At 51.3% G+C, this 18,982-nt stretch overlaps 1 protein-coding gene across 3 annotated transcripts in view; it reads left to right on the top strand.

Annotated features, from left to right (window-relative positions):
* LOC309543587 (uncharacterized protein) overlaps nt 1-18,982 on the top strand; it is a gene marked incomplete at its 5' end in the record, with an annotated part of 92,139 nt that overhangs the window by 64,183 nt on the left and 8,974 nt on the right. For 2 of the 3 annotated variants that reach the window (XM_082276050.1, XM_082276048.1), the window contains 2 exons: nt 9,044-9,445; nt 16,452-17,181. In XM_082276050.1, coding sequence (XP_082132176.1) covers nt 9,044-9,445; nt 16,452-17,181 — 1,132 coding nt within the window. The remainder of the gene's footprint in view (nt 1-9,043; nt 9,446-16,451; nt 17,182-18,982) is intronic. The other variant, XM_082276049.1, reaches the window with a different exon arrangement.

An 18,982-nucleotide genomic window follows, 5' to 3' on the forward strand; every position in this document is an offset into this window, starting at 1 on the left:
GAGGTAGAGGCTGAAGTTGAGGGGGTTGATAATTCTCCCCCTGGCTCGCCTGAAGAGCTTGCAATCATGGATGAGTTGATTGCTTCCATTAAGCAGACGCTACGTTTGCAGGACGAGGTGTGTCCCCCAGCTGCCTTGGCGGCTTATGGGACGCAGAGAAAACGCAGGACGCCGCAGGTCTTTCCCTGCAATGCTGATTTTCAGCGCGCTGTTAAGGACCAATGGCGCGATTTGCGCAAGCCTTTTGCGGTACCAAGTAAATTTAAGCTGCGTTATCCTTTCTCGCCTGCCACTGATGAACGGTGGTGTGTGCCTCCGCCGGTAGATCATGCTATTGCGGTTTTGAACAAAGCCACTGCGATCCCGGCAGAGGGATCCCCTATTTTCCGTGATGCCACGGATAGGAGACTGGAGTCTCTTGCCCGTCATACTTATTCTGTTACGGGTTCTATGCTTAAGGCTCTGTTTGCTTCTCTCATGGCGGCCCAGGCGATCGCAAGTTGGACGCAGATGCTTAGGCGCGTCCTAGTGGCCGATTCGGCCTCAGCGGCGACCCTGGATATGGTGGATCAGATCCACCAGGGTGTCATGTATCTGTGTGATGCGGACCTGGACCTGATTCCGTTGGCCGCGCGTGTGCACAGCGTGGCGATGTTGTCTCGCCGCCTGGTTTGGTTGAAGTGTTGGTCGGTGGACCAATCTTCACGTAAAACCTTAGCCAATCTGCCTTATGATGGGTCTCGCCTTTTTGGGGAGTCCCTGGATGTGTTGATTAAGGGGATTACTGGGGGTAAGAGCACTCTCTTGCCCCATTTCCCCAAGGCTAAGGGGGCTTCTGGGAAGAAGCATGCTAATTTTCGGCCCCCTCAGGGGTCCTTTCGTGCCTTTCGGCCGCACTACAAGGGCAAACCGTTCAAGGGCCAGGGCTCTCAGAAGAAGCCCTGGTCTGGAAAACAGAAGTCCGGCCAATCCGGACCTGCGGCCCATAACAGTTCGGCCTGAAGGGGCGCCCTCACCCGGTTTTGGGGTGGGGGGACGCTTGCTCGGTTTTCTTCAGCCCTGGTTGGCCCGTGTGCGGGACAGATGGGTTGTGGAAATCGTTCGATCTGGTTACAAGATCGAGTTTCTCTCTCGGCCAGAGAGCAGATTTTTTCCCTCAAATCTACAACTGTCTCCAGGGCGCCTGCGGGATCTGCGCCTGGCGGTGCGGGACCTGAGGGCTCAGGGAGTGGTGGTTCCGGTGCCTCATCGGGACAGATTTCGGGGGTTTTATTCCAATCTGTTCACTGTGCCCAGAAAGGAGGGCAAGGTTCGTCCAATTCTGGACTTGAAAGCTCTGAACCGCTCTGTGCGGGTTCGCAAGTTCCACATGGAATCCCTGCGCTCGGTGGTGGCTGCCCTGGTTCCGGGGGAATTCATGGCCTCCATCGATTTGAAGGATGCGTATCTTCACATCCCCATATTCGAGGGTCATCAGAGATACCTTCGATTTGCCATTGCGGAGGATCACTACCAGTTCGTGGCGTTGCCCTTTGGGCTCGCCTCGGCTCCGCGGGTCTTCACCAAGGTGCTTGCACCGGTTCTGGCATTATTGAGAGCCCAGGGCATTTCTGTCCTGGGGTATCTGGACGACATTCTGATTCGGTCTGCGACCAGTCAGGGTCTGGAGAAGGACCTGTCTGTCACGATGCAAACTCTGCAGGAGTTCGGTTGGACGATAAATGTTCCAAAGTCGACTCTGAGTCCGTCGGTTCGTCTTCCCTATCTGGGAATGATACTGGACTCGGTGCAGGCGAAGGTCTTCCTGCCGGAAGACAAACTCAGGACTCTTCAGGAGGAAGTCAGGTCCCTCAGGGACGTTCCGAACTCGTCTCTGCGGACGTGTATGAGATGTCTGGGATTGATGGTCTCGGCTTTCGAGGCGATTCCTTTCGCGCAGTTTCACACGCGGGGTCTCCAAGCGGAGATCTTGTCCAAGTGGGACGGGCGACCTCAATCTCTGGATCTTCAGATCTCGTTGGGTCATCGCACCAGGGAAAACCTCCTGTGGTGGCTCCAGTCCCCGTTGGTGTCCGGGGGCAAGTCGTTTCGTCCGATCTCGTGGACGATAATCACCACGGATGCCAGCCTGTCGGGCTGGGGTGGTGTTCTGGGCGTTCTGTCCGCCCAGGGGACCTGGTCGGAGGGGGAGTCTTCCCTCCCGATCAACATTCTGGAATTGCGTGCGATAAGGCTCTGTCTTCATCGCTGGACGGACCGGCTGCAGGGCTGCCCGGTTCGGGTGCAGACGGACAATGCCACGGCGGTGGCCTACATCAACCACCAAGGGGGCACCAGGAGTGCCCGAGCGGCTCGAGAAGTGGCCGACATTCTGTCTTGGGCCGAGACTCATGTCCCGGCGATAACGGCGGTTCACATTCCGGGAGTGGAGAACTGGCAGGCGGACTATCTGAGTCGCCAGACCCTGGATCAGGGGGAATGGTCTCTCCACCCGGCTGTCTTCCAGATGTTGTGCGCGAAGTGGGGTCTTCCAGATGTGGACCTGTTCGCGTCTCGCCTCAACTACAAGGTGAAGAGGTTCGTGGCAAGGACGCGCGACCCTCGGGCGGACGCGTCGGACGCGTTAGTGGCCCCGTGGCATCAGTACAGGCTGATGTACGCGTTTCCACCGATTCAGTTGCTGTCCCGGTTCCTTCGCAGGTTACATTCGGAACGCAGCACGGTGATTCTTGTGGCACCGGACTGGCCTCGCCGGTCCTGGTACGCAGACCTCGTGAATCTGGCGGTCGACGCCCCCTGGCGTCTGCCTCTTCGGGACGATCTACTGTCTCAAGGACCGATTTACCATCCTGCTTTACAGTCGCTGGCTTTGACGGCCTGGCTGTTGAGACCGAGGTCCTGAAGGAGAAGGGTCTCTCTCCAGAGGTTGTTCATACCTTGATCAACGCGAGGAAGTCTTCCTCGGGAAAGGTTTATTACCGTACTTGGAAGGCCTATTTTGCCTGGTGTGAGTCCAGGGGGTTTTCACCCCGCACGTACTCGGTTTCCCGTGTGCTGTCTTTCCTTCAGACGGGTGTCGATCAGCGTTTGGCGCTGGCTACGATAAAGGGTCAGGTGTCTGCGCTGGCCGTTCTGTTTCAACGTCCCGTAGCTTCCAACTCCTTGGTTGGCACTTTTATTCAGGGTGTGCGGCATCTGGTTCCTCCTAGGAGGGATCCCTTGTCCCCTTGGGACTTGAATCTAGTCCTGTCTGTGTTACAACGTGCTCCTTTTGAACAGATCAGGGAGATCTCGTTGTCTATGTTGTCCAAAAAGGTCGCCTTTTTGGTGGCGATCACTTCGGCTCGCAGAGTGTCGGAACTGGCGGCTTTGTCCTGCAAGTCTCCGTACCTGGTTGTTCATTTGGATAAGGTGGTCTTGCGACCTAATCCTTCTTTTCTGCCGAAACGAGTTTCGGAATTCCATCTTAACGAGGATATTGTTTTGCCTTCGTTGTGCACGAAGCCTAAACATCCTAAGGAGGTGAGATTGCATTCTCTGGATGTTGTTCGAGCGATTAGGGTTTACCTTAAATCGACTGAGTCTTTTCGAAAGACGGACTCCTTGTTTGTTCTTCCAGAGGGTCCTCGGAAGGGCATGGCGGCTTCCGCCTCTACCATTGCCAAATGGATCAGGCAGACCATTGAACAGGCTTATGCCTTGCAGGGGAAGGTTTCCCCTGTGCCTGTGAAGGCGCACTCTACTAGATCTCTGAGTACGTCTTGGGCCTGTCGTCATGGGGCTTCTGTAGCCCAGGTGTGTAAGGCGGCGACTTGGTCGACCGTGCACACTTTCACAAAATTCTACAAAGTAGATGTTCAGGCATCGGCGGATGCTTCCTTTGGCCGCAAGGTTCTTAGTGCGGCTGTTCCCTAGGGTCCCTTGTTGGGGACTCCTGGCTGTTGGGATAAGTTTTGTATCCCCTGGTTTTTTGTCTTTTCCTGGGTTGTTGCTCCTGTTGAGCACTTATTTTTGCTGTTGCCCAGCTAGTTCCTTCCTTTGGTAAGGTTCCTTTCTTTGATGTGGAGACTGCGTTGCCTTTCGGCGCGGATGCGTTTCCCACCCCTCATGTTTGCACTGCTTTGGGACGTCCCCATATGTGACGAATATGAAGAGGCGGCGACTGTCGGAGGACGTAAGAGAAAACGGAATTTTTGTAAAATCTTACCTGTAAAATTCCTTTCTCTGAGTCCTCCGACAGTCGCCGCCCCCGCCCCTCTTTTGGGGTTTGAATGTATACTCTACTGCTATTCCACTAAAACTGAGATATGGTTGCAGGAAGTAGGAGGGTATTGACTGAGGGGACCACCCCTTGAGGGTGGGATATGTTAAAGCTTTATTGTTAACATATTCTGTTGCCTAGCTACTCCTTCGGAGCAAAGTCTAATACCCCATATGTGACGAATATGAAGAGGCGGCGACTGTCGGAGGACTCAGAGAAAGGAATTTTACAGGTAAGATTTTACAAAAATTCCGTTTTTTTCGCAAAATTATCACTTTTTTTTATTAATATCGCAAAAAATAAAAAGCGCAAAGGTGATCAAATACCACCAAAAGAAAGCTCTGCTTGTGGAAAAAAAAAATTTGTTTGGGTACAGCATTGCATGACCGCGCAATTGTCAGTTAAAGTCACGCAGTGCCAAGTTGAGAAAAGTGGCCTGGTCTTTGAGCAGCAAAATCTTCCGGTCTTAAAGTGGTTAATGGCTGTGTTGAGTTATTTTGAGGGGACAGTAAATTTACACTGTTATACAAGCTGTACACTCACTACTTTACATTGTAGCAAAGTGTCATTTCTTCAGTGTTGTCACATGAAAAGATGTGAGGGGTGTACTTTTGTGAAATACTGTATGTTTGCCAACCCCTATATCATTCATGGGCAAGTTCCAGAATTTGTCCCAGGACTGGGCCCTGGACACACCACTCCACACAACTAAGAAAATATGGCCGCAACCCCCACCCTCTACACATGCTCCAGATACTATTCAATGCTGAAAGATCTTCGTTGGTAGATGGAGCATTTATGGGGAGCTATGAGATGCCTTCACCGAATCCATCATTCATCACCATTCCTACACCACATCCATAGGCCTTCATCCAGAGAACAGTTACCTTCGCAGAATCCATCATTCATCACCATTCCTAGACCATGTCCACAGGCCTTCCTCCATCCATAAAACAGTCCCCTTCGCAGAATCCATCATTCACCACCATTCCTACACCACATCCACGGGCCTTCCTTCATCCAGAGAACAGTCATTTCCCCCTCAATGGGTTATACATTCTGATAAATCCACGCTGGTTACCTCTAATGATTCGGGTTTCCTGACTATATAGTCTCTTATGTCCTCCAATGGTTTGCATATTATTCTTTGGCTTATTGGTTATTTCCAGGGTTATATCTTGGAACCATGTTGGCTTTTACCAATCAGCTGGTTCCATTCTAGTCATTAAGCTGTCCTTCAAAATTAGGAATAATGATGATAATAATCGTCGATTTCTGAGCCAGTGTACAACCAGCATGTCCTCTCCCAGGTATCGGACAATGATAATCAGTGTCCGAACCAGTGCACATCCACCCATGTCCTCTCCTAGTTATCAGACAATGATAATCGATGCTCGAGCCAGTGTACACCCAGCATGTCCTCTCCCAGGTATCAGACCATGATAATCAATGTCCGAGCCAGTGCACATCCACCAAGTCCTCTCCCAGTTATAAAATGACCATCGATGTCCGAGCCAGTGTACATCTGTGACAGGAGTCACTTTGGGCATGGGGCTTGTGGAACCCAAATTACCTTTAGAGAGGTCGGGAAACTCCTTGTCCAGCTTCCCCAGTTCCTCCTATGTGTAAGTCACCATGTGTCTATTAGAGGCACATGGTGACCAAGAAAATAATGGACCCTGACAATATGGTAATATTTGTCAACAATAGATCTCAAGCAACATATGAAGACTCTGGAACTCTAGACCTAGGATTCATGTTAAGGCCTAGCTGCCTTTTACCAATAAGAGACTGCTTCATACAGCCAGACTCTTATCAGATGCTAATATCATCAGCTCAACCACCTGTCTTCCACACATTATTGAATATGCTGATTTACTAACCTGTTATCTATGTGGATTGGATTCTGTGTTTACACTTATAATAATGTGTATTGTACTCCAGGAGCAGTCTGCTAGGTAATTGTCTCAGGGTGATTGAATCACTGTCCTCTATTATGTCCTCTCCCAGTTATCAGACAATGATAATCATCGTTCAAGCCAGTGTACATCTCATTACATCCTCTCCCAGTTATCAGACAATGATAATCGATGTCCAAGCCAGTGCACATCCATCACACCATGTCCTCTCCCAGTTATCAGACAATGATAATAAATCTCCGAGCCAGTGTACATCCAACATACCATGTCCTCTCCCAGTTATCCGACAATGATAATAAATCTCCGAGCCAGTGTACATCCATCACATAATGTCCTCTCCCAGTTATCAGTCAATGATAATAAATCTCCGAGCCAGTGTACATCCATCACATAATGTCCTCTCCCAGTTATCAGTCAATGATAATAAATCTCCGAGCCAATGTACATCCATCACGTAATGTCCTCTCCCAGTTATCAGTCAATGATAATAAATCTCCGAAACCAGTGTACATCCATCACATAATGTCCTCTCCCAGTTATCAGTCAATGATAATAAATCTCCGAGCCAGTGTACATCCATCACGTAATGTCCCCCCAGTTATCGGACAATAATCGATGTCCGAACCAGTGTACATCCATCACATAATGTCCTTTGCCAGTTATCGGACAATGATAATAAATCTCCGAACCAGTGTACATCCATCACGTAATGTCCTCCCAGTTATCGGCTAATGATAATAAATCTCCAAGCCAGTGTACATCCATCACGTAATGTCCTCTCCCAGTTATCAGTCAATGATAATAAATCTCCGAGCCAGTGTACATCCATCACGTAATGTCCTCCCAGTTATCGGATAATGATAATAAATCTCCAAGCCAGTGCACATCCATCACATAATGTCCTCCCAGTTTTCTGACAATGATAATCGATGTCCGAGCCAGTGCACATCCATCACATCCTCTCCCAGTTATCAGACAATGATAATGTCTGAACCATTGTACATCCACCAGTTCCTCTCCAAGTTATCAGACAATGATAATCGATGTCCGAGGCAGTGTGCATTCATCACGTAATGTCCGCTCCCAGTTATCTAGACAATGGTAATCAATGTCCGAACCAGTGTACATCCATCACATCCTCTCCCAGTTATCAGACAATGATAATCGATGTCCAAGCCAGTGCACATCCATCACACCATGTCCTCTCCCAGTTATCAGACAATGATAATAAATCTCCGAGCCAGTGTACATCCAACATACCATGTCCTCTCCCAGTTATCCGACAATGATAATAAATCTCCGAGCCAGTGTACATCCATCACATAATGTCCTCTCCCAGTTATCAGTCAATGATAATAAATCTCCGAGCCAGTGTACATCCATCACATAATGTCCTCTCCCAGTTATCAGTCAATGATAATAAATCTCCGAGCCAGTGTACATCCATCACGTAATGTCCTCTCCCAGTTATCAGTCAATGATAATAAATCTCCGAAACCAGTGTACATCCATCACATAATGTCCTCTCCCAGTTATCAGACAATGATAATAAATCTCCGAGCCAGTGTACATCCATCACATAATGTCCTCTCCCAGTTATCAGTCAATGATAATAAATCTCCCAGCCAGTGTACATCCATCACGTAATGTCCCCCCAGTTATCGGACAATAATCGATGTCCGAACCAGTGTACATCCATCACATAATGTCCTTTGCCAGTTATTGGACAATGATAATAAATCTCCGAACCAGTGTACATCCATCACGTAATGTCCTCCCAGTTATCGGCTAATGATAATAAATCTCCAAGCCAGTGTACATCCATCACGTAATGTCCTCTCCCAGTTATCAGTCAATGATAATAAATCTCCGAGCCAGTGTACATCCATCACGTAATGTCCTCCCAGTTATCGGATAATGATAATAAATCTCCAAGCCAGTGCACATCCATCACATAATGTCCTCCCAGTTTTCTGACAATGATAATCGATGTCCGAGCCAGTGCACATCCATCACATCCTCTCCCAGTTATCAGACAATGATAATGTCTGAACCATTGTACATCCACCAGTTCCTCTCCAAGTTATCAGACAATGATAATCGATGTCCGAGGCAGTGTGCATTAATCACGTAATGTCCGCTCCCAGTTATCTAGACAATGGTAATCAATGTCCGAACCAGTGTACATCCATCACATCCTCTCCCAGTTATCAGACAATGGTAATCAATGTCCGAACCAGTGTACATCCATCACATCCTCTCCCAGTTATCAGACAATGATAATCGATGTCCGAACCAGTGCACATCCATCACATCCTCTCCCAGTTATCAGACAATGATAATCGATGTCCAAGCCAGTGCACATCCATCACATCCTCTCCCAGTTATCTAGACAATGGTAATCAATGTCCGAGCCAGTGCACATCCATCACATCCTCTCCCAGTTGTCAGACAATGATAATCGATGTCAGAGCCAGTGCACATCCATCACATCCTCTCCCAGTTATCAGACAATGATAATCGATGTCCGAGCCAGTGCACATCCATCACATCCTCTCCCAGTTATCAGACAATGATAATCGATGTCCGAGCCAGTGCACATCCATCACATCCTCTCCCAGTTGTCAGACAATGATAATCGATGTCCGAGCCAGTGCACATCTATCACATCCTCTCCCAGTTATCAGACAATGATAATCAATGTCCGAGCCAGTGCACATCCATCACATCCTCTCCCAGTTATCAAACAATGATAATCGATGTCTGAACCAGTGCACACCCATTACATCATCGTTGTTTTTAGTTGTGATTCTTCCTTATCGTGTCAGAACGATGAAAGGTTACATTCTTTTTCTGGTTCCAGGTTCATTGACTGTGAAGACGGAGACGGTCCCACCCACCGAGATTGAAGAAGTGACTGTGGCTCCAACCGAGTCTACAACCTGCAATGGCAAATTGAACCTGTACACCGACTCTCAGGCAGACACCCCCAGGAGCCCCCTCTCTGACTCCTATCAAAACCCCTTTCTAGATGTATTAAAGGGAAACAGCCTGCCAAGTTATGCAGCGTCTGCCAATCACACAGATTCCAATGCGGGATCCTTTATAAATGACTCGGGCCTTAATACGTACTCAAGGACATTTCCTGAGACCTGCAAAGATTCCTGCATGAATACTATAACCGAGGAGCCAGGCATTTCACGGAATGTTCCAGGAAGCAGCTTCACCGACACCTATGTGGCAGGATCATCGGATGATTTCCAGGGTGAGTAATCTGTCAGCCTGGGAAACCAAAGCTCAGTGTGTGTGGTGGGATGGGGGATGGGAATCGTATGCTTGAAAGAAATGGGCTCATTCTATCTACTATCCAATTTAACTCTTGTGGGGTTTACATAAAAATAGGAAATATAAAAGCACCGCCAGAATATTTATTTTCTACATGGGACGTTTTCAGCAAAATATGGTGGGTGGTGTGGGTACTTTGTCCTTGGCAGACATCCTCCATGCTGAGAAATATGCAGAACTCAGACTTATGTGACAGAAGAAGTTCCAGGAAGTATTTCATCCTCAGAGTTGTTTTCCAGAGATCTTTTAGTCTGGAGGCTGAAAAGGCCTTTTATCGGGGAGCTCCTGGCCACAGTAAAGGAGTCAAGTTATAGTCCGCTTTCCCAGGATTAGACGGAATTCTTCTGGAAAGCCTTCCAGTTATTGTCAATCTTTATAGGAGAAACCAGGGTCCTATGCAGATATTGAGACCCAACTCTCGATGTTGGAGAAATGAGATCCTGCTCAGACAATAGGTCCCAACTCTGGATGTAGAAGAAACATGGTCCTACAAAGACACTGCTACCACTCTGGATGTTAAAGAAACAAGATCATGTTCAGCCAAATGGGTCCAACTCTTGATGTTTGAGAACCATGGTCCTGCTCCAACACTATGTTCCCACTCTGAATATAGGAGAAATGAGGCCCTTCTCTGACACTGTTACCACTCCGGAGGTAAGAGAAACAAGGTCCTACTATGACGCTATTCTGGATGTAGAGGAAACAGACACTTTGTTCAAATTCTGGATGTGGAGGAAACAAGGACGCTATGTTCCAATTAGGGATGTGAGAGCAAAAAGATCTTGCTCAGGCAACTGAGGTGTTCCAAGTCTGGATGTAGCAAAAAAGGCCATCCTTAGACATTGAGCCCCATGTATGCCATAGGACTCCATAGGTGTCAGACCCCTGAGGCCCGGTATGCTGCAGGACTCCCCTTTAACTCTGTAGTGTTCAGAGCAGCTTTTATCCTAATTTTTTTTCCTTTTAGGGTTAAGATTGGGGTTTTCTTCAAATCATTTTTCTTTTAATTTTGGGTGAATGATAGAAGACTTAGAATAACTGTTAATTTTTATTGCTGATTGTGTCCTCATTTGGTAGATTTTGCCTCGTTTCCTGTCTGTCAGACCTCAGACAGGATGGCAAGTTAGGGAAAATGTCTCCACTTCCTGTCTCTGATAAATGTCAGGCAGGAAGTGTGTGGAAATCTGATCAGTGGGGACAAAGGCAGCAAAAAGAAAAAAAAAATGTTCTTGTATGTGGAAGGAAGGAAGCATTGAGGCAAGTCTGTACTGCAGGCCTAATTCAGGAGTGGGGAGGACAGGTCCTGCAGTAAGGCAAAGGCAGTAGAACAAAAGATGGGCAATAGATGTTTTCCTCCAGCACTGAACAGAAAGGATGTTTGCTGTCAGGTTCTATCACAGGAATGAGTGACACCATCTTGGCCGGTAGATCTGCAAGCAGGCACCTAAGACAAGTAAAGAAAGATGGCCGCAATTGGGGAGGAGAACCACTGAGGAAATGACAGAAATAGGGAAGGGGGCCCCTTGAGGTAAGGCAGCCAGGGGGAGGGGGACCACTAAGGAAATGACAGCAATGGGGGAGGAGGACCACTGAGGAAATACCAGCAATAGGGGAGAAGGACTGCTAAGAAAATGACAGCAATGGGGAAGGAGGCCCATTGAGGAAATGGCAGCAATGGGGAAGGAGGACTGCTAAGAAAATGACAGCAATGGGGGAGGAGGACCACTGAGGAAATACCAGCAATGGGGGAGGAGGACCACTGAGAAAATGCCAGCAATGGGGGAGGAGGACCACTGAGGAAATTGCAGCAATGGGGGAGGAGGACCACTGAGGAAATGGCAGCTGTGGGGGAGGAGGACCACTGAGGAAATGGTAGCAATGGGGGAGGAGGACCACTGAGGAAATGGCAGAAATGAGGGAGGAGGACCACTGAGGAAATGGCAGCTGTGGGGGAGGAGGACCACTGAGGAAATGGCCGCAATGGGGGAGGAGACCCGTTGAGGAAATGACAGCAATGGGGGAGGAGACCCATTGAGGAAATGGCAGCAATGGGGGAGGAGACCCGTTGAGGAAATGACAGCAATGGGGGAGGAGACCCGTTGAGGAAATGACAGCAATGGGGGAGGAGACCCATTGAGGAAATGGCAGCAATGGGGGAGGAGACCCATTGAGGAAATGGCAGCAATGGGGGAGGAGGACCACTGAGGAAATGGCAGCAATGGGGGAGGAGGACCACTGCGGAAATGGCAGCAATGGGGGAGGAGGACCACTGAGGAAATGGCAGCAATGGGGGAGGAGGACCACTGCAGAAATGGCAGCAATGGGGGAGGAGGACCACTGCAGAAATGACAGCTGTGGGGGAGGAGGACCACTGAGGAAATGGCAGCTGTGGGGGAGGAGGTTCACTGAGGAAATGACAGCAATGGGGAGGAGGACCACTGAGGAAATGGCCGCAATGGGGGAGGAGACCCATTGAGGAAATGACAGCAATGGGGGAGGAGACCCATTGAGGAAATGACAGCAATGGGGGAGGAGACCCATTGAGGAAATGGCAGCAATGGGGGAGGAGGACCACTGAGGAAATGGCAGCAATGGGGGAGGAGGACCACTGAGGAAATGGCAGCAATGGGGGAGGAGGACCACTGAGGAAATGGCCGCAATGGGGGAGGAGACCCATTGAGGAAATGGCAGCTGTGGGGGAGGAGGACCACTGCAGAAATGACAGCTGTGGGGGAGGAGGACCACTGAGGAAATGGCCGCAATGGGGGAGGAGACCCATTAAGGGAAATGGCAGCAATGGGGGAGGAGGACCACTGAGGAAATGGCAGCAATGGGGGAGGAGGACCACTGAGGAAATGGCAGCAATGGGGGAGGAGGACCACTGAGGAAATGGCAGCAATGGGGGAGGAGGACCACTGAGGAAATGGCAGAAATGGGGGAGGAGGACCTCTGAGGAAATGGCAGCTGTGGGGGAGGAGGACCACTGAGGAAATGGCAGCTGTGGGGGAGGAGGACCACTGAGGAAATGGCAGCTGTGGGGGAGGAGGACCACTGAGGAAATGACAGCTGTGGGGGAGGAGGACCACTGAGGAAATGTCAGCTGTGGGGGAGGAGGACCACTGAGGAAATGTCAGCTGTGGGGGAGGAGGACCACTGAGGAAATGGCAGCAATGAGGGAGGAGACCCATTGAGGAAATGGCAGAAATGGGGGAGGAGGACCACTGAGGAAATGGCAGCTGTGGGGGAGGAGACCCATTGAGGAAATGGCAGCAATGAGGGAGGAGGACCTCTGAGGAAATGGCAGCAATGAGGGAGGAGGACCTCTGAGGAAATGGCAGCTGTGGGGGAGGAGGACTTCTGAGGAAATTGAGGCTGTGGGGGAGGAGGACCACTGAGGAAATGACAGCTGTGGGGGAGGAGGACCACTGAGGAAATGGCCGCTGTGGGGGAGGAGGACCACTGAGGAAATGGCAGCTGTGGGGGAGGAGGACCACTGAGGCAATGGCAGCTGTGGGGGAGGAGGACCACTGAGGAAATGACAGCTGTGGGGGAGGAGGACCACTGAGGAAATGACAGCTGTGGGGGAGGAGGACCTCTGAGGAAATTGCCGCTGTGGGGGAGGAGGACCACTGAGGAAATGGCAGCTGTGGGGGAGGAGGACCACTGAGGAAATGGCAGCTGTGGGGGAGGAGGACCACTGAGGAAATGACAGCTGTGGGGAGGAGGACCTCTGAGGAAATTGCCGCTGTGGGGGAGGAGGACCACTGAGGAAATGGCAGCTGTGGGGGAGGAGGACCACTGAGGAAATGGCCGCAATGGGGGAGGAGACCCATTGAGGAAATGGCAGAAATGGGGGAGGAGGACCTCTGAGGAAATGGCAGCTGTGGGGGAGGAGGACCTCTGAGGAAATGGCAGCAATGAGGGAGGAGGACCACTGAGGAAATGGCAGCTGTGGGGGAGGAGACCCATTGAGGAAATGGCAGCAATGAGGGAGGAGGACCTCTGAGGAAATGGCAGCTGTGGGGGAGGAGGACTTCTGAGGAAATTGCAGCTGTGGGGGAGGAGGACCACTGAGGAAATGACAGCTGTGGGGGAGGAGGACCACTGAGGAAATGACAGCTGTGGGGGAGGAGGACCTCTGAGGAAATGGCCGCTGTGGGGGAGGAGGACCACTGAGGAAATGGCAGCTGTGGGGGAGGAGACCCATTGAGGAAATGGCAGCTGTGGGGGAGGAGGACCACTGAGGAAATGGCCGCTGTGGGGGAGGAGGACCTCTGAGGAAATGGCCGCTGTGGGGGGAGGAGGACCACTGAGGAAATGGCAGCTGTGGGGGAGGAGACCCATTGAGGAAATGGCAGCTGTGGGGGAGGAGGACCACTGAGGAAATGACAGCTGTGGGGAGGAGGACCTCTGAGGAAATTGCCGCTGTGGGGGAGGAGGACCACTGAGGAAATGGCAGCTGTGGGGGAGGAGGACCACTGAGGAAATGGCCGCAATGGGGGAGGAGACCCATTGAGGAAATGGCAGAAATGGGGGAGGAGGACCTCTGAGGAAATGGCAGCTGTGGGGGAGGAGGACCTCTGAGGAAATGGCAGCAATGAGGGAGGAGGACCACTGAGGAAATGGCAGCTGTGGGGGAGGAGACCCATTGAGGAAATGGCAGCAATGAGGGAGGAGGACCTCTGAGGAAATGGCAGCTGTGGGGGAGGAGGACTTCTGAGGAAATTGCAGCTGTGGGGGAGGAGGACCACTGAGGAAATGACAGCTGTGGGGGAGGAGGAACACTGAGGAAATGACAGCTGTGGGGGAGGAGGACCTCTGAGGAAATGGCCGCTGTGGGGGAGGAGGACCACTGAGGAAATGGCAGCTGTGGGGGAGGAGACCCATTGAGGAAATGGCAGCTGTGGGGGAGGAGGACCACTGAGGAAATGGCCGCTGTGGGGGAGGAGGACCTCTGAGGAAATGGCCGCTGTGGGGGGAGGAGGACCACTGAGGAAATGGCAGCTGTGGGGGAGGAGACCCATTGAGGAAATGGCAGCTGTGGGGGAGGAGGACCTCTGAGGAAATGGCCGCTGTGGGGGAGGAGACCCACTGAGGAAATGGCAGCTGTGGGGGAGGAGGACCACTGAGGAAATGGCAGCTGTGGGGGAGGAGGACCACTGAGGAAATGGCAGCAATGAGGGAGGAGGACCTCTGAGGAAATGGCAGCTGTGGGGGAGGAGGACTTCTGAGGAAATTGCAGCTGTGGGGGAGGAGGACCACTGAGGAAATGACAGCTGTGGGGGAGGAGGACCACTGAGGAAATGACAGCTGTGGGGGAGGAGGACCTCTGAGGAAATGGCCGCTGTGGGGGAGGAGGACCACTGAGGAAATGGCAGCTGTGGGGGAGGAGACCCATTGAGGAAATGGCAGCTGTGGGGGAGGAGGACCACTGAGGAAATGGCCGCTGTGGGGGAGGAGGACCTCTGAGGAAATGGCCGCTGTGGGGGAGGAGGACCACTGAGGAAATGGCAGCAATGAGGGAGGAGACCCATTGAGGAAATGGCAGAAATGGGGGAGGAGGACCACTGAGGAAATGGCAGCTGTGGGGGAGGAGACCCATTGAGGAAATGGCAGCAATGAGGGAGGAGGACCTCTGAGGAAATGGCAGCAATGAGGGAGGAGGACCTCTGAGGAAATGGCAGCTGTGGGGGAGGAGGACTTCTGAGGAAATTGCAGCTGTGGGGAAGGAGGACCACTGAGGAAATGACAGCTGTGGGGGAGGAGGACCACTGAGGAAATGGCCGCTGTGGGGGAGGAGGACCACTGAGGAAATGGCCACTGTGGGGGAGGAGGACCACTGAGGAAATGGCAGCTGTGGGGGAGGAGGACCACTGAGGAAATGGCAGCTGTGGGGGAGGAGGACCACTGAGGAAATGACAGCTGTGGGGGAGGAGGACCACTGAGGAAATGACAGCTGTGGGGGAGGAGGACCTCTGAGGAAATTGCCGCTGTGGGGGAGGAGGACCACTAAGGAAATGGCAGCTGTGGGGGAGGAGGACCACTGAGGAAATGGCAGCTGTGGGGGAGGAGGACCCCTGAGGAAATGACAGCTGTGGGGAGGAGGACCTCTGAGGAAATTGCCGCTGTGGGGGAGGAGGACCACTGAGGAAATGGCAGCTGTGGGGGAGGAGGACCACTGAGGAAATGGCCGCAATGGGGGAGGAGACCCATTGAGGAAATGGCAGAAATGGGGGAGGAGGACCTCTGAGGAAATGGCAGCTGTGGGGGAGGAGGACCTCTGAGGAAATGGCAGCAATGAGGGAGGAGGACCACTGAGGAAATGGCAGCTGTGGGGGAGGAGACCCATTGAGGAAATGGCAGCAATGAGGGAGGAGGACCTCTGAGGAAATGGCAGCTGTGGGGGAGGAGGACCTCTGAGGAAATTGCCGCTGTGGGGGAGGAGGACCACTGAGGAAATGGCAGCTGTGGGGGAGGAGGACCACTGAGGAAATGGCAGCTGTGGGGGAGGAGGACCACTGAGGAAATGGCAGCTGTGGGGGAGGAGGACCTCTGAGGAAATTGCCGCTGTGGGGGAGGAGGACCACTGAGGAAATGGCCGCTGTGGGGGAGGAGGACCACTGAGGAAATGGCAGCTGTGGGGGAGGAGGACCTCTGAGGAAATGGCAGCTGTGGGGGAGGAGGACCACTGAGGAAATGGCAGCCACAGTTTTCTTACATATGTTTTCCTTGACTGTGAAAACACTTGGCCAGCTCATGGCCTCCCTGTTGGGGTCAGCTTGTGCTCATTGATTTGTATGCGAACTAGGCACATGGCAGTCACCCGTTGATGTCACATTACCATATCACCAGGAAATATGTGAAAATGGTGTCGTTTGGAAGCGTGAGTCTTCAGGTTGTTGATACCGTTTTCTCTGTTTCAGTAGAAAACATGGCCATTATGAAGCAGGAAAGGTCACCTACTGATCTCCACTTACCAGACTGTGATAATCGGAATGTACAACACAAACTACAGATCTCCTTCAAGAACCTAGGACCATCACCAATGACATCGGGCAGAGTCCGATACCCTGGTCAAAGCCAAGAGGTGGGGACTCTCCAGGTAGCAAATGAGAGCGATAAAACCCTGGACCGTTGTGATCAATATAAAACCCAGTCGGGGCCACCTATAAAAAGATTCTCCATAAAGAAGCCATTCCAGTGTCAGCGATGTGAGAAAAGCTTTAACTGCAGCTCCCACCTCATCGCCCATCAACATGTGCACACACGGGAAAGACCCTACGTGTGTGAGTGCGGGAAGTCCTTCACGCAGAGCTCCAATCTATTCCGCCATCAAAGGGCCCATCGGGGGGAGAGGCCTCATGTCTGCACAGTGTGTGGAAAGGCCTTTGCTCAGAGCTCCCATCTCATCATTCATAAAAGGACCCACACAGGAGAGAGACCCTATATTTGTGCTCACTGTGGCAAAAGCTTCCTCGCCAACTCTGCACTGGTCAGACATCAGAGGGTTCATGTAGGTGAGAAGAAATGTATGGGTACAATACTTGGGAGGAGCACCCACCTTCATACCTACCGGAAAACCTCCACCGAACAAAACCTGCAGCAAACACTTCCAAGCCACCTTGTCCTTTCTCAGACGTCCCAGACTGCACCTAGGTGAGCCAAGCTACTCTGCCCTTCATCCTAATAAACTTGTATCTGCTCTGACCTCCCAGACTGCACCTAGGTGAGCCGAGCTACTCCGACCTTCATCCTAATAAACTTGTATCTGCTCTGACCCCCCAGACTACACCTAGGTGAGCCGAGCTACTCTGACCTTCATCCTAATAAACTTGTATCTGCTCTGACCTCCCAGACTGTACCTAGGTGAGCCGAGCTACTCTGCCCTTCATCCTAATAAACTTGTATCTGCTCTGACCTCCCAGACTGTACCTAGGTGAGCCGAGCTACTCTGACCTTCATCCTAATAAACTTGTATCTGCTCTGACCTCCCAGACTGTACCTAGGTGAGCCGAGCTACTCTGACCTTCATCCTAATAAACTTGTATCTGCTCTGACCTCCCAGACTACACCTAGGTGAGCCGAGCTACTCCGACCTTCATCCTAATAAACTTGTATCTGCTCTGACCTCCCAGACTGTACCTAGGTGAGCCGAGCTACTCTGACCTTCATCCTAATAAACTTGTATCTGCTCTGACCTCCCAGACTGTACCTAGGTGAGCCGAGCTACTCTGACCTTCATCCTAATAAACTTGTATCTGCTCTGACCTCCCAGACTGTACCTAGGTGAGCCGAGCTACTCCGACCTTCATCCTAATAAACTTGTATCTGCTCTGACCTCCCAGACTGCACCTAGGTGAGCCAAGCTACTCTGCCCTTCATCCTAATAAACTTGTATCTGCTCTGACCTCCCAGACTGTACCTAGGTGAGCCGAGCTACTCTGACCTTCATCCTAATAAACTTGTATCTGCTCTGACCTCCCAGACTACACCTAGGTGAGCCGAGCTACTCCGACCTTCATCCTAATAAACTTGTATCTGCTCTGACCTCCCAGACTGCACCTTGGTGAGCCGAGCTACTCTGACCTTCATCCTAATAAACTTGTATCTGCTCTGACCTCCCAGACTGCACCTAGGTGAGCCCAACTACTCTGACCTTCATCCTAATAAACTTGTATCTGCTCTGACCTCCCAGACTACACCTAGGTGAGCCGAGCTACTCCGACCTTCATCCTAATAAACTTGTATCTGCTCTGACCTCCCAGACTGCACCTAGGTGAGCCGAGCTACTCTGACCTTCATCCTAATAAACTTGTATCTGCTCTGACCTCCCAGACTGTACCTAGGTGAGCCGAGCTACTCTGACCTTCATCCTAATAAACTTGTATCTGCTCTGACCTCCCAGACTGTACCTAGGTGAGCCGAGCTACTCTGACCTTCATCCTAATAAACTTGTATCTGCTCTGACCTCCCAGACTGCACCTAGGTGAGCCGAGCTACTCTGACCTTCATCCTAATAAACTTGTATCTGCTCTGACCTCCCAGACTGCACCTAGGTGAGCCGAGCTACTCTGACCTTCATCCTAATAAACTTGTATCTGCTCTGACCTCCCAGACTGTACCTAGGTGAGCCGAGCTACTCTGACCTTCATCCTAATAAACTTGTATCTGCTCTGACCTCCCAGACTGTACCTAGGTGAGCCGAGCTACTCTGACCTTCATCCTAATAAACTTGTATCTGCTCTGACCTCCCAGACTGCACCTAGGTGAGCCGAGCTACTCTGACCTTCATCCTAATAAACTTGTATCTGCTCTGACCTCCCAGACTGCACCTAGGTGAGCCGAGCTACTCTGACCTTCATCCAAATAAACTTGTATCTGCTCTGACCTCCCAGACTGTACCTAGGTGAGCCGAGCTACTCTGACCTTCATCCTAATAAACTTGTATCTGCTCTGA

The sequence above is a fragment of the Pelophylax lessonae genome, assembly GCF_965119305.1.
Source record: "Pelophylax lessonae genome assembly, contig: HAP1_SCAFFOLD_258, whole genome shotgun sequence".
Classification (NCBI taxonomy): domain Eukaryota; kingdom Metazoa; phylum Chordata; class Amphibia; order Anura; family Ranidae; genus Pelophylax; species Pelophylax lessonae.